Source organism: Lepidochelys kempii, chromosome 4 (assembly GCF_965140285.1).
Source record: "Lepidochelys kempii isolate rLepKem1 chromosome 4, rLepKem1.hap1, whole genome shotgun sequence".
NCBI classification, from domain to species: domain Eukaryota; kingdom Metazoa; phylum Chordata; order Testudines; family Cheloniidae; genus Lepidochelys; species Lepidochelys kempii.
Window position 1 is genome coordinate 55,506,796 of NC_136383.1, and position 15,110 is coordinate 55,521,905.

At 40.1% G+C, this 15,110-nt stretch overlaps 1 protein-coding gene across 6 annotated transcripts in view; it reads left to right on the plus strand.

The window, feature by feature from the left end:
- ARHGAP10 (Rho GTPase activating protein 10) overlaps nucleotides 1-15,110 on the plus strand; it is a 259,804-nt gene that overhangs the window by 222,061 nt on the left and 22,633 nt on the right. For all 6 annotated transcript variants that reach the window (XR_012158590.2, XM_073341321.2, XM_073341323.2 and 3 more), the window contains 2 exons: nucleotides 10,376-10,516; nucleotides 12,506-12,597. Coding sequence is in view for 5 of the 6 variants with exons in the window: in XM_073341321.2 (XP_073197422.1) it covers nucleotides 10,376-10,516; nucleotides 12,506-12,597 (233 nt within the window). In the remaining variant the exon portion in view is untranslated. The remainder of the gene's footprint in view (nucleotides 1-10,375; nucleotides 10,517-12,505; nucleotides 12,598-15,110) is intronic.

The window sequence follows — 15,110 nt, forward strand, 5'->3', positions numbered from 1 at the left end:
TCTTGCTAGCTGCAACTCTAGATGTGATTTGGCCTTCCTGATTTCACTCCTGCATGCCCGAGCAATATTTTTATACTCTTCCCTGGTCATTTGTCCAATCTTCCACTTCTTGTAAGCTTCTTTTTTGTGTTTAAGATCAGCAAGGATTTCACTGGTAAGCCAAGCTGGTCGCCTGCCGTATTTATAAATATGAATATATTCTTCACTGCTTAAGGGCAACTTACAAATATTTTGCTTTGCCGCACAAAAACCCTACAAAATTTAGCCCAAAAAAGCCTTTTAATGTCAATGAGGAGACATCACAAAGTTTAGAACCTGAAAAGGATGCCATAAAGCATGATGCCACTGATATGCAAAATGTAGCTGACAAAATGCGGGAAGTGGTAGCAGTTGATTGTATTAATATTACTGATAGAAGTATAGACATGCCTCAGGCATGTACAATTGATCCTTCAGAGGTGTTTGTCTCTGAAAGCCTGACCGAAGAAGAAATGGCAGGTGATATAGGACATTTGGGAATTGCCCAGGAAGATTCCTTTGTAATTGAAGAGATGATTTCTGGTGATAATGAGGACTTTAAACCAAGATGTGTAGATACAGAAAGTGGAAATGAGGAGGAGGAGGAACATGACCAAGATAAGAAATGGCAGAAAAATGTGATACTTTTTGATCAAGACTTGGATGAATACAGTGAAAATGGAGATCTCCCTGTTCCAGCAAGTGAACATGATATTGAAACGTACAGTATGTCAGACTCTGAAGGTGTTCAGAGCACTGTAGTCACAGAGAGTGATGAGTTTGGTTTAGTGCCATGTCATACTTGACAATAAGGCTGACATGGATGAAGAGAGCACAGAGGGGACTGATGAACTGGATGATTCCCTGAACAAATTTGCATCTTCATTACGAGACCAGATATCTGAAATCAATAACTCAGATGAGGAAAGGTGGAAGAAGAGGGAGAACAGAGTCTTCTCCTAAACCAAACAAAATGTGGTGGTATTATGGCTGCTGAAGATGAGCTGGACAATACTTACACTGCATCTGGGGATGAAGATGCACTGCCTGAGGAAGAGGAAGAATTGTCCGTCTCGGTTAAATATGAAGAGACAGAGAGCTTGAAAACATGTAGATAAATCTCTAAGGGTAGATTTGAATGAAGAGGATTTTATAGAGAAAGGAAGCCTTTGTGAAGAGGGCATACTAATAGGACAATTTATGGAATCTGAGCTCTTTTATGAATTTAATATAATTATAAAATTAATTGATTGGAATATAAATATTGTACTTACATTTCAGTGTATCATATATAGAGGAGTACAAATAAGTCATTGTATGAAATTTTAGTTTGTACCGACTTTACTAGTGCTTTTTATGCAGCTTGTTGTAAAATGAGGCAAATATCTAGATGAGTTGAATGCCCCCTGGAAGACCTCTGCGGACCCCCAGGGGCACACATACCCCTGGTTGTGAAACACTGTGCTAAATTATATTTTAGCTTTTTAGTCTGGAAAGTCAAGATGTTTTACTACTAGCAGTTTCATGATTTACACTGTTTTATTTAGGCATTGCATTTGTAAAGTATTCTGTGCAAAATAAATTACAATTGTTTTATTTCAAACCACTGGGTCCCCCATATACCTAACCTGAAGAAGTGTCTACACACTGTAGTAGTTGTGGGTGGTAGTATGTTACCATCAAGATGTATGACCAAATTCTGGCCTTGGATGCATACATACATACAGAACCTATTAAAGTTAATAGGAGCTGAACATTGCTATTCAAGGGCAGGCTTAGATCTGTATAATACATTAACATATAAAAATGCCTGTATTTTCAATTAATTTGCAGTTTGTCACTTGAATAGACTTTGTAGCAGTTAGTGAGCTTGATTCTAGTTCAGCAAAATGTGACATTGCAAGTTTTAGTACACTGGGGCTCAATTCACAACACGGCCAAGCCTGAAACATAAGGAGGCTGACATTTTTTATCGTAAATCAAACTCTGAGTGAATTCCCTGGTTTATTATTCATACAAAATTTAAAATATCATGAAAAAAATCTTTAACCTTGAAAGGCAAAAAGGTGAATGAAGTAAGTCTGGGGAAGAGATTTTGCTTTTTTGTTATAGATATTTTCCTTTATGACATTTTGAGTGGCCTGGCCTGCTTATACGATATATATGCTATATATATATGTCATTGATAAGTACTTATTAATTGTAATAACATATTTCCCAAATGGGGCGAAAGGACAAAAGTCTTTAAAGCGTCCATGTAATTATAGCTGGGTCTATTTGCTCTCGTTTATATGGATGTGCTTTGGGCACTGTTGCCTCTGGATTGGATTGTAATTTTCTCTCCCCCCCCCCTTTTTTTTGCTTGTAGTTAAGTGATGCAGATCCATAATGACTTTCTAAGCAAGTGGTAACTTTCAGTAGAAGCACGAAATCCCTCTTTTGTCTGCAATTTTTCTTCTTGAGGTTTTATGTCAGGAAAGGGGGTGTGTGTGCGTGCATGTGCAGGCTAGCTAGGAAAATTGCATTTTGTAAAAAGAAAAGGAGTGCTTTTGGCACCTTAGAGACTAACCAATTTATTTGAGCATAAGCTTTCGTGAGCTACAGCTCACTTCATCAGACGCATACTGTGGAAAATACAGTGGGGAGATTTATATACACAGAGAACACGAAACAATAATGGGTGTTACCATACACTACTGTAACAAGAGTGATCTGGTAAGGTGAGCTATTACCAGCGGGTGGGGGGTGGGAGGGGACCTTTTGTAGTGATAATCAAGTTGGGCCATTTCCAGCAGTTGACAAGAATGTCTGAGGAAGAGCCGTGGGGGGCGGGCGAAATAAACATGGGGAAATAGTTTTACTTTGTGTAATGACCCGTCCACTCCCAGTCTCTATTCAAGCCTGAATTAATTGTATCCAGTTTGCAAATTAATTCCAATTCAGCAATCTCTCGTTGGAGTCTGTTTTTGAAGTTTTTTTGTTGAAGAATTGCAACTTTTAGGTCTGTAATCGAGTGACCAAAGAGATTGAAGTGTTCTCCGACTGGTTTTTGAATGTTATAATTCTTGACATCTGATTTGTGTCCATTTATTTTTTTAAGTAGAGACTGTCCAGTTTGGCCAGTGTACATGGCAGAGGGGCATTGCTGGCACATGATGGCATATATCACATTGGTAGATGTGCAGGTGAACCTGATAGTGAGGCTGATGTGGCCCTATGATGGTGTCCCCTAAATAGATATGTGGACACAGTTGGCAACAAGCTTCATTGCAAGGGTAGGTTCCTGGGTTAGTGGTTCTGTTGTGTGGTGTGTGGTTGCTGGTGAGCATTTGCTTCAGGTTGGAGGGCTGTCTGTAAGCAAGGCCAACCCCTCAGACAGAGACAAACACCTACAAGATCTCTATCAAACGTTCTTACAACTACAATACCCACCTGCTGAAGTGAAGAAACAGATTGACAGAGCCAGAAGTGTACCCAGAAGTTACCTACTACAGGACAGGCCCAACAAAGAAAACAACAGAACGCCACTAGCCATCACCTTCAGCCCCCAACTAAAACCTCTCCAACACATCATCAAGGATGTACAACCTATCCTGAAAGACGACCCATCACTCTCACAGATCTTGGGAGACAGCCCAGTCCTTGCAGCCCCTTTTCTGGCTCCTCCAGAACCTTTTATTAGGTTTTGGCTGCACTTTTCCCCACACCTCCTGATCTATGCATACCCTGTCCATGGCCCCACAAAGTCATGAGACCTTCTCATCAACCTTTTCCTGGCCCTGGCCAGTGTGGCCATCTATTAAGCAGAAGGAGGATGCTGGATGGGGAGGTGCTCTGCAACTGTGGGGCCTACTTCCATTCCATTCCTCCCTTCGATTACACATCTGGGCAGAGTTCCTCTGGGCTGCGTCCGCTGGCTCCCTAGACACCTTCAAGGAGCAGTGGGCACTGTTCAGGGTTCTCTGCTTGGTGTCCCCCTCTGGATCCTTGCTTATGGCCTTATGACCTCACTCCTGTCCCTGTTTTCTTATTAGATGTCCCCCCAAATCATTTGAGCCCTGGGTTTAGTCAGTCCTCCTTTTAGGCTGGGGAAGGGGCTTTCAGATGTGGGTGGGCAAAGGCCCATCCACCTCCTGGAACTCATAGGTGTTCATTCCCTGCACTGTCACAGGTGCTCTAAGTTAAAATAGCCAAATACTTCTGTTTAAAAACTGTGTTCTCTTTCTCACTGTTCAGGTATTGCAAAGGCAGTTTCTCCAATTCTATCTTTAGTCTGAATTGTAAAATACTTCTTAACATACTTTTAAGTTTGTATTTCTTTCTAAATTTATAACTCATATAACTCCACGCAAAAAAGGGAATTTTCCTTGTGATGTGTCTTCTCCCCTCTGAAACTGGAAGGGAAGTATCTTGTGACTTAAGCCATAGAAATTATAATTGGATCTATTTGATATTCCTGGTTCTGAAACAGACTTTGGTGTGTGACTTCTGTCACTTAATCGCTCAGTCCCTCAGTTTTCTTCACGCCTAAAATGAGGATGATACTTTCCTGCTTCAGTGTGTTGTTTTTTGTAAAGCCCTGTGAGATCCTTGGCTACATGGCATGAAGAAGTGCAAAATATTGTATTGCTTTAATGAAGAAGAACAGCTGACACAATGCGATTTCTTTTTTCTGTGTAGTGTAGACTCTAAAGCTGAGCCAGCCATCTACCTAGTTTCGTCCAGTGATCATTTGAAACAGAGGAATGTGAAATCACTCACAGCTGAAGGTTGAAGATGCATTTGCAATAGTGCTCCTGTAGTGAGTTGCCTAGGCCTGGGAAATGCTCTCTTTGGGGTTAAACCTTTTGTTGATGAAGGTGAAGAACAGTAATATTCAGCCTCGTTAAAGAAGTAAATATTTAAGAACACAGCAAAAAATGCACAGAGCTCCTAAATGTTTGTTTAGTGTGCCAGAGAGCTACTGTTGCTGCTGTTAATTATTTGTATTACAGTTCAGGGACCTCTTGTCCTAGGCACTGTACAGTAGTACTACTCAGACCTCAGCAGTTCAGGAGCCAAGTTAGTGGTCAACATTACCCAAAAGAACCACAGTAGTGTGAATTAATTGTTTCATTTTCTATAGTGCTATAAATTCATATTTAAATGGTATGATGGGAAATATTTAGTTTATATATATTACAGTACCAGTATTATATTATCAATGTCGCTGCATTACAGTAGACACAAACTGTATTTCTGTTTCCCTGTTCTGAAATGCACAAAAGAAGTTTGTATAATAGTGACCAGGGCTACATTTGACCATACTGTTTGTGTTTTGAGTGTGTCTCAGCCCTGGTCAAGAACCCTGTTTTGGAGCCTCATGGTTTCACCAGAATATGGAGTCTCCCTCTCACCTGCAGCCAGTTTCCTTCTCCTCTTGCTGGTTTGGTAGGCAATAAGGTTCCTTATTCCTCCAAAATCCTGTCCCATTTTGTTCCTCTCTCCTTCTAGCTTTGTCACCCTGACTCACCTAATCTCTGTGTTTTTAAACAGCTGAATTAACTCCTCACGTTTGTAGTCTCTTCTGGGGAAATTCCACTGCTCCAAACTCCCCTGCCTGAGATCACCTGGAATTAATTGGATTCTTCCAGCTCAGGCACCCTCTTTAGTATACTTATTGCCTGGCCAGAGAACAGTCATTAGAATGCTAACAACCTCTTTTGTTTGTCTATAGCTTCTTCTAGACAGGGTGTGTGATATATGACACAGTCCTTGTCAGCCCATGGTTACTTTATTACATAATGAGAGTTAGAGTTATACATAGAGCTCATAAAATAAATCAGAATTCATAAGTTGTCCATAGACAGATTCCCCAAATCACCATAGAATGCCTTTCTGGATGTTTGTGAACAGTGGGTTAGGAAACTAATGATCAAAGCAAAGCAACAGTAAATCTCAGGATGGCTGAAATCCTGAAGAGGAAAACCAGTGTCAAAGGAGCTGTCAGGGGAAGGAGGAAATAGCAATGTCCTGAACACAACGAAAGTCTTAGAGATAATTACTCCTATTTGTCTGACTACCAAATGAATTCCCATCAGCCTTGTTATGTCTACAATCAGTCAGCTTATCTCCCTAAAAAACTGAAGTGGTTCCTTTCTGTAGCTTTGGGTGGTGATGCAAATTCGCAATCTCTGTACAGGTGGCAGGTGACTTTAATGACAGTCTTGAACCTTGTTATGTTCCTTCTGTGTGATTATCTGAGGTCTTTAAGTTATTTTAGAGGAAGAACACATTTAAACAGCTTTAAAAAAGACATGATCCAATTGTACAGAAATCATACACACTAGTTGTGCTCATTTTTGTAGCCTGCTATTGTTTCATCATTGTCATCCACTCAGTGACTGCAGTTTTTGGAGGTGTGTGGGGGTATTTGGCACTTGTTTTAATTCTGCCTTTTGTGGTACAAGGGCAGTAATGACCACCATTTTTGCAATTCCATTGAAACAGGCACAATCTAACTCGACGCTGAAGTCGTGTGTTTCCTACATGAAACAGGGTTGGCTATCACTTAGAATGTCTTCAAAAAGTGGTTTAGACAGCTAAAAACAGTGCACTAGAATCACTGTGTCATATTATATGGGATAAACTGTATACATGTTACCAGAGGGAGGGTTATAAAATAATGGGCTCTGCATTGCAGTCTATTATCCTCTTTCTCTTACAGCAGCTCTTTTCAATCCAGGGAATACAATTACTCTTGATTTCTGGAAGAGGAACAGCCTTTGGTCTGCAGTTTGCTGTAGCATACAGATATACATATGCTTTATTTTGTTTTAACTAAATTATAATTTTAAAATGCTTTAGCCTAGGACAGCTGCTGTAGCTGTATGCTTTAGATTTACCAGACTGGCATGAAAGATCATTGCACTAATGTGTTAGCTGCTCCACTGAGACTTCACAGTCTAGGTTTAAAGAAACCTCTGTTCCAGTGTTGGCTGATCCACTTCTGTACAAATGAAGATTTATGCGTGCTGTACACGTTCCTTCCAAGTGGTGGTGGGTCTTTTTTCTTGACCAAAGGAGGGAGTTCCTGCCCTTTGGATGCTGTCCCCTGCTCTGGCTCAAACTACAACAGTAGAAACTGCATCCAGCAGTGTATCTTCCCCCCAACCCTCACCAAAAAGTCTGAGCTTTCATACAGTGAGAAAGTTTAATATGCATGGAGTGTGTTGTCTGGTACTGGAGAATACTGGATGGCATATTGAATCAGAAATAGCCAATATACCTTTTGATATATGTCTTATTGTAATAAAACATTTTATAAGCACTTTTACAGAGTTTTGTGTCAGTAACACAGTGTGATATGACAGACACAGGGCTACCAAACCCTTCTATGAAACAAATCTATTTTCTAAAAAGTTAGAGTGTAGATTCTTTTCACAGGCTCTCTCTCTTGCTTGCTCTCAAGATAAGAGACTCCTCGGTAGCTGTGTTACCTTAGGAACCAGCCAGATAAACATCCAATAAAATCTTGTTTTCAGGAGTTTGTTTCTGAATATCAGTATGAAATCTCTAGCTTATTTTCAGTAAGGCTGTTCCTCCTTCCCCCTTCCCCCTCCCCCCTGATTCTCTATACCAGACAATAACATTTCTTCTCAAAGAGAGATGATTATGTCAGGGTTTTTTTCCACAGGAAACACATTGCATTCATTTCAGCCTTTAGGAGCGTGGATTTCTTTAACAAACTGCCTTAAATTTGAGATAAGGTAAACTAGTAGGTTTTTATTATCATCTTGGTAAACAAGGCTTTTCTTACAACTTTATCTTTAAATATCTTTTTGTGTAAATAACTTTACCACAAATATCCTTTTTTTAAAAAAAATCCTGCAGTAGGGGGCTTGTGCAGCATTGGAAAGATTTTTTGTATTGAGTAAAAACTTCAGTTTAAAAATAGAATCAAATCAGTGGTTCTTTAGGTAGCCAAGTATAGTAAATAAAAAAAGAAAATCTAAAATACAAGTAGGTTAGATGGGTGCTTCATATTTTTGTTATTAGTGATTGTTTTACCATGTTATGTCCAGAAATAGGGTTTTTCATTGCTGCATCATAGACCATGAACTCTTGATCTGTAACCACAAGCTGAAACTGACAGGCGAATTCAAGAGCAGTACCGCAGTGCTTTCTCTACAGCTGAATCGTATTAAGAGAATACATCAAAAAGTGGGGGAGGGAGTAGCACATAGCTCAGAGGTGCCTGCAGTTCTAAAGGTTTTTCCACTGGAAATATTGGATTTACACTAGGCTCCCAGCGAATATATCTACATTTGTATTCAGTTTTACACTGTGCCTCAGGTGAGGAGCAGTGCATTCTTCTTGGTTGATACACTACTGATCATCTTGTGTAGTAATTCACATAACATGAGACATACATATTGATCTGAGCATTTCATTTCTTCCCCTACCCCTCTCTGGACACATTCTTCTCTCTGTCTCCCCCCTCCGCCAACACTCAAAGGGAACCCATCTTTTATGTTGTATTCATCCTTGTGAATTATGTTTCTGGATGAGAGATTTTTAGTAAAAAATGTAAGTTTTGTTTCTAACCCCTCAACCTGTTCTCTTTCTCTCTCTCTCTCTCACACGCACGCATGCACAAAACTAGTTTTTTTCACTGGTACAGCTGGTCAAATAATTAGAAACAGAGTAATACATTTGGTAGGGGGTTTTTTGTTTTGTTTTTTTAACCAAATATTCATGGATGAATATGTTCATTATTCACTGGTTGAGAACCAAGGATGCCAAATCTGAACTGCAATTCGAGAAGGTACTTCATTTGGTAGAACATCCTTGAGTTGTTGGTGGTTGCTACGTTTAGTGGTTTAAGTGGGTGCTGATATACTTTAGTTTTGGTAATAGAGTAAACAAACCCAGAATATTTTTTTCCTTTCTTTATACTTTATATGGGTTTCAGAAATCAGCCTGGCACTGGTTTTAAAGTGGGAAATATTAAAAGTAAATAAAAAACAATCCATATGATGTTTTTAAATGTTGGGCTTATTTAAATACAAACATACTTTAAGACCCTCAGCAGATGTAAATCAGCATTGAGTTATTGAAGTCTGCGAATCGGGACCTTAATATTTTCAGGCATGTACAAGTCTGCACCTTACTTAACCAGTAATGTAGTCAGATTAGCATAGTTAGCCCTGCAGGATGATTGGTGATGATGCCTCAATGAATGTTACCAACATGTTCGTCATTTGAACTGTGTTTTTACATAGGTGTTGCTTGCACTTCAGCGCCTTTATTCCACAAAAGATACGGATGTTCATTTCTTTTAACCACTTTGGCCTTTTTTGTGTATCCTGAAATGAGATTCAAAATAGGGAGAAACTTAAGGTTGTTGTGTCTTTTAGTTTTTTAACATATGAAATTAGAAGTAGTGTGTGTAGTATGTGAGAAGAATGGGAGCTTGTCTGTGTTTTACAGTCACAGAGTTTAAAACAAGTTTAACCCTGGTCAATAGCTATTTCTCCTTCCTGGCACGTGTGCACCTGAGCACGCACACACACAATATATAATATTCTTGGATGGTAAAGTCATTGCGACTTCTCGTCAGTTCTGTTCACAGATGAGCACATTGTTTATGCTCAGCAAATAAGGTTATGAAAAAGGTTTGGGTTTCTTTCTACGCCAGATTTCATTGTGACTCATAAATATAGAAGTTACTGTTTTCCAAAGATTCTGGTTGGTCTGAATCTTCAACAAACTGCCCAGGTTGTGTGGCCTCTCGATCTCAGTCCAGAAGCATCACAGTGAGCATTGTTCTAATATCACCGTTGGGAGGGGCTTTGTTCTCTTGACATCTCCACAACCCCTGACAGAGGCCATGAAGGCTCATGCCGTGCTCAAATGTGACACTAATGCTGAGAGCCAGCATCATGATCCCACCATTGTAATAGCTACAACCTCTTTTGAAAGCCTCCAGCCACACATGGCTTAGTGCAGTACTGAAAAGATCTTAAAATAGATTTGTCAAAACTTGTAAAGGCGTAGGTAGTGGCAGCTCAAATAATAGCCTGCAAGATGTGGTTCCATTGTATCTGCCTTTATTACATAAGGAATTGGAAACGTTTGCATTTTTATCGAGTTTATCATCACTTGGAGAGATGTCTTTGTCCTGGGATATAGGGCATGTAGGAGAAATACTTCGTCAGGACGTTCAGAACCATGGCTGGAAAATCAGTTCAGTGACCCCACTAATCTTGAGTTTTAAGGAGTTCAGTTGTCACAGAGTCCCACATGGAATGTTTCTGATGTGAAAGAGAATTACATGCAAGTTATTAATGTAGCCCTGAAAAATTTCTTCCCTTAGCCCCAGTCAGACTCGTTCACCGATGGTCTCATGGTTGAATACACAGTCCACCACAACACCTACCTCAACTACCAGAACTCCAGCACTGTCATCTTTCCCCTTCCCCACCTCTGCCACAGGGAGTGACAGACCGGCTGAAAGGTACAATGTACACTTCAATTTTTGTTGATGTTTTCTTTACTTCCTTCTCTCTCTATCATTGTCCTAAGGAAAAAAGCAAAGTTGGGTCTTAATGTACAATAGAACCTCAGAGTTAGGAACACCAGAGTTAGGGACTGACCAGTCAACCGCGTACCTCATTTGGAACTGGAAATACACAATAAGGGAGCAGCAGAGATAGCCTTCTCCCCACCCCTCCCAAAAAAGCAAATACAGTACAATACTATGTTAAGTGTAAACTACTGAAAAAAAAACCAAAGGGAAAGCAGCATTTTTCTTCTGCATAGTGAAATTTCAAACCTGTATTAAATCCAATGTTCAGTTGTAAACTGTTGAAAGAACAACTATAATATTTTGTTCAGAGTTATGAACATTTCAGAGTTACAAACAACCTCCATTCCCGAGGTGTTTGTAACTCTGAGGTTCTACTGTAACACAGCAGTGGTTTTCAATCTGGGGGTCTGCAGACCATGTCTAAGGGGTCTGGGACGGGTTCTCATGACCACAGAACAGTGGTTTTCAACCTGTTCTCTGGGGTGTCCACAGACTTTCAATGATTTCCAATGGGGTCTGGACCTCCCTTCAGAAATGTTCAGGAGTCTGCACATGACGAAAGGTTGAAAACCACTGTAATACAGAAACCACCGCAGATTCAAGAATGTAGCCATTTGCAAGCAGAGAGATGCCTCATACTGCTCAAGGTAGTAGTTATAACTGCTTGGGGAATAATGGCAACAGTGTGAACTGTCTTGAGTGGATCTCTACTTCTTGCTTATAATGTATCTTATTTGCTGTTTTCCTCAACTATTTACTATATTACAGGTGGATGGTCCCTAATCAAAACACAACTCCACCTGTATTCCTTTGCCTTCCATATCAAATTCAAGCTTCTTGTCCTTGCCTTCAAGACTCTGCATAATTCTTCCACTCTCCATGTCTCTACTTTCATATTTTTCTCCTCACTCCTTTTGCCCCCTCAATCTCCTCCCACTCTTGTCATTGTGCCGTCTTCTTTGTTTTCCCTCTGCCTTCTGCCCAGGATGCACTAGGCCTCTATCACCTCATCTTTTCCTTCTTAAACAAAGGACTGCTGTACTACTAACTTTGCTAGGGAAAGCAGTCAGACATACTAACAAATCCTCTACGCCACTTTGTCAAAAATTCTGGTTTTGGCCACGTGTTACACTGTGCTACCGCTGTATTGTCCTTTTGACTCTGCACGTTCATTGGGTCAGGGACGGTGTCCCTTCCAATTTTTTTTGTACAGTTTTTTTGCTGTGAGGACTCAACAAATGATGAATTAATAACGTGGTTACTTTGTCAAAATAATGCATTGCAAAGCATCCAGTTACTGTTTATTTAGCCAAAAAAGCTCTAAGATTTCTGGTCATGGTAGCTTCAGAAGTGCGTAGTTATCCTGGAAAAATTTGCAGTGATATTTCATTATCAAACCTCTTAAATACATCTCTAGAATACTATCCAAAATTTTACATAGGACAGAACATATTCTGTGGTTTTCTAGACTGTTGTATGGTAAGAAACTACAAGAACAGTTCAAATACAGGACTGCATACAGGAAGACTGAAAACGTGAAGCTGAAATTCCCTGATTAAATGGGTCTCAATATCTAAAGATTATGATTTTAAGATTAAGTACTCTATCCTTTACCTAATGTTTGTTTCATTGCTGATTTCCTTGGGCAGTGTTTTACATAGTTTGTTTTTAAAAGTGAGATGTGCACAAGTGTGTGTGCATAGCTATGATTAGATGTACAAACTGGATATGCACAAGTTCAGATGGCAAGCTGTGAAATGAAATTGTGCTGTTTGTGTGTGCAAATTAGGAACACGCAATTGTGCACATGAAATTCTGTGCTTAAAGTTCTGAAATTGGGCCCCAAATGTGTTATAAATGGATATTTGTTTCTTTTAGCCATTGATAAGCATATTTCATTTTATGTCACACTTTCAGTGTTCTCAACAGAAGAGCAAGAGCAGTGTACCCTTGTGAGGCAGAACATAGCTCTGAATTATCTTTTCAAATAGGAGCAGTTTTTGAAGATGGTAAGTACTCTGTACACACAAATGTTAAAACAAGCAAACTGAAAACCCTCCTAAATGGCCTCAGACAAAAATACATTCATAACTGTTAGTGGTATGCCAAGGTGGCTGACTACAAATAGTCCGGAACTTAATGGATTTCTGGCGTATTGATATACATTTTCTTGGGCATGTATAAGCACACTGTGGTGATGATACTCTAGGCTCAGGTGAGGAGGCACTTGCAATTGTGTAGAAATGCTGATTTGGCAGCACAGAAAAGCATCTCTGTATGTGAACTTTCTTTTTCACAAACTTAGCTTTGTAAATTCCATGGGGCTTTGTGTTGAGGCATCATTTTCCTAAGTTAACCTCAGGATTTAGAGCAGCATAGGGATTTTTGGGGGGGAGGGGGCAGGGAGGAATGGTGAATATATGTATATAAGGGGTGAGTATGCATTACGTGGGGCCAAGTGATGGTGTATGTCTATGCACATGAATATACAGATAAATATGGGTGTCCATAAAGAGATCCTCATTTTGAGGGTGTACTTGCCAACCATCCTGATTTGTCCTGGGCATCCCAAATTTAGTTCATCTATCCTAGCTTCCCATCAGCTGCTTCTGTCCCAGGGACACTGAGTTGACAGGAGCTTTTCCTGTAGTTCTGCCCTTGTGCTAGCAGGGACTATTATTTAATTCCTGAAGATCTAGGAGGGGACTGGACATGTCATCTACCCCTAAAAATGCCAGAGAAGGAGTAGCCAGCCTGGCTTCTCCTCACCAGGAAGACAGCAGAGCATGCGGGGACATGGAAGCAGGGGCTGTTGTGAAGGATTTTAAATGTTATGTTTGGCAGTTATTGCCCTATGAATGCAATGTACTATGCACTGCTATTAGAAAACATCAAATGATAGCAAGAGTACCCCACAACCTCCTCTGTTACAAGGCCTTGATACATGGTGTCACACTGAAAAAACCCCAAAACTTAAGTTCATCAAAATGCTCACCCAAATTTTGTGCAGTTTGAAGCTCCCAAGTTATTCTCTGAAAATTTTGTAAAAAATGCTGAGATCTGTGTGCTGGAACAAGGGGCACACTGATCCAGAAGAGCCTGGAAATTCTTCCCTTGACCAACATACCTGGTACCTCCTAATTTAGTACCAGTTGTTCAACTTGCTACTAGTGTCAGAAAGTTGATATGTGCTGTGTGACAGATATCGCAACTCTGCTGTCAAACTGGGAGGGCGTATCTAGCATGGTCTCACAGGGGTCAGTCCAGGGTCCAGTCCTAATCAATATTTTTTTATTAATAACTTTTTGGTAATGGAGTCAAGCGTATACTTACAAAATTTGCAGATGACGCCAACCTGGGAGGGGTTGCTAGCACTTTGGAGGACAGGATTAGAATTCAAAACGACCTTAACAAATCAGACAATTGGTCTGAATTCAACAAGATGAAATTCAATAAAGACAAGGGCACTTAAGAAGGAAAAATCAGATGCCAACTACAAAATAGGGAATAACTGGCTATGTGGTAATACTACAGAAAAGGATTTGGGGGATTATAGTGGATCACAAACTGAATATGCAGTTGCAAAAAAGGCTAGTATTGTATTAACAGGAATGTCATATGTAAGACACAGGAGGTAATTGTCTGCTCAGCTGGGCACTGGTGAGGCCTCTGTTGGAGTGTTGTGTCTAGTTCTGGGTGCCCCACCTTAGAAAAGATGTGGACAAACTGGAGAGAGTCCTGAGGAAATCAATAAAAATGATAAAAGATTTAGAAAACCTGACCTATGAGGAAAGGTTAAAAAACTGGGCATACTTAAGTCTTGGGTGGGGGAAGACTGAGGGGGCACCTGATAAGTTCTTCAAATAGTCTGTGAAAAAGAAGACTGTGATCAATTGTTATCCATGTTCACTGAAGGTAGGAGAAGAAGTAACGGGCTGAATCTGCCGCAAGGGAGATTTAGGCTAGACATTAAGAAAAACTTTCTGTCAGGTTAGTAAAGCTTTGAAATAGGCTTCCAAGGGAGGCTGTGAAATTTCCATCAGTGGAGGTTTTTCTGAAGAGGTTGGACAAACACCTGTCATGGACGGTTTAGGTTTACTTGGTCCTGCCTCAGCACAGGGACTGGAACTGATGACTTCTCATAGTCTTTTGCAGCCCTACATTTCTCTGATTCTGTGATCTTTGGGGACCATTGTATTACGTTAATTAATGGTTTATATATGACTGTGTTCTGCTCCATGGGGGAAAGGTAACCACAGCTCCTCCAGGAACTAAAAGACCGTGTGGGTGATGAAGCTGAATCACTGGGACTAAACAATTCCAGAGAAGGTTCACCCTGTGAGGTGGTTTGCATATACTGGGTTTTCCAGAGACTAGGTAAGAAAGAAAGGGCTTTTGGTATAAAACAATGTTTTTTCAATCTTTTTTCATTTTGAATGGAGGTGTGGACCCCTTTGGAAAACTTAGACAGAGTCTGTGAACCACAGATTGAAAAACACTTTCTAGGGTAACAATAGACTTT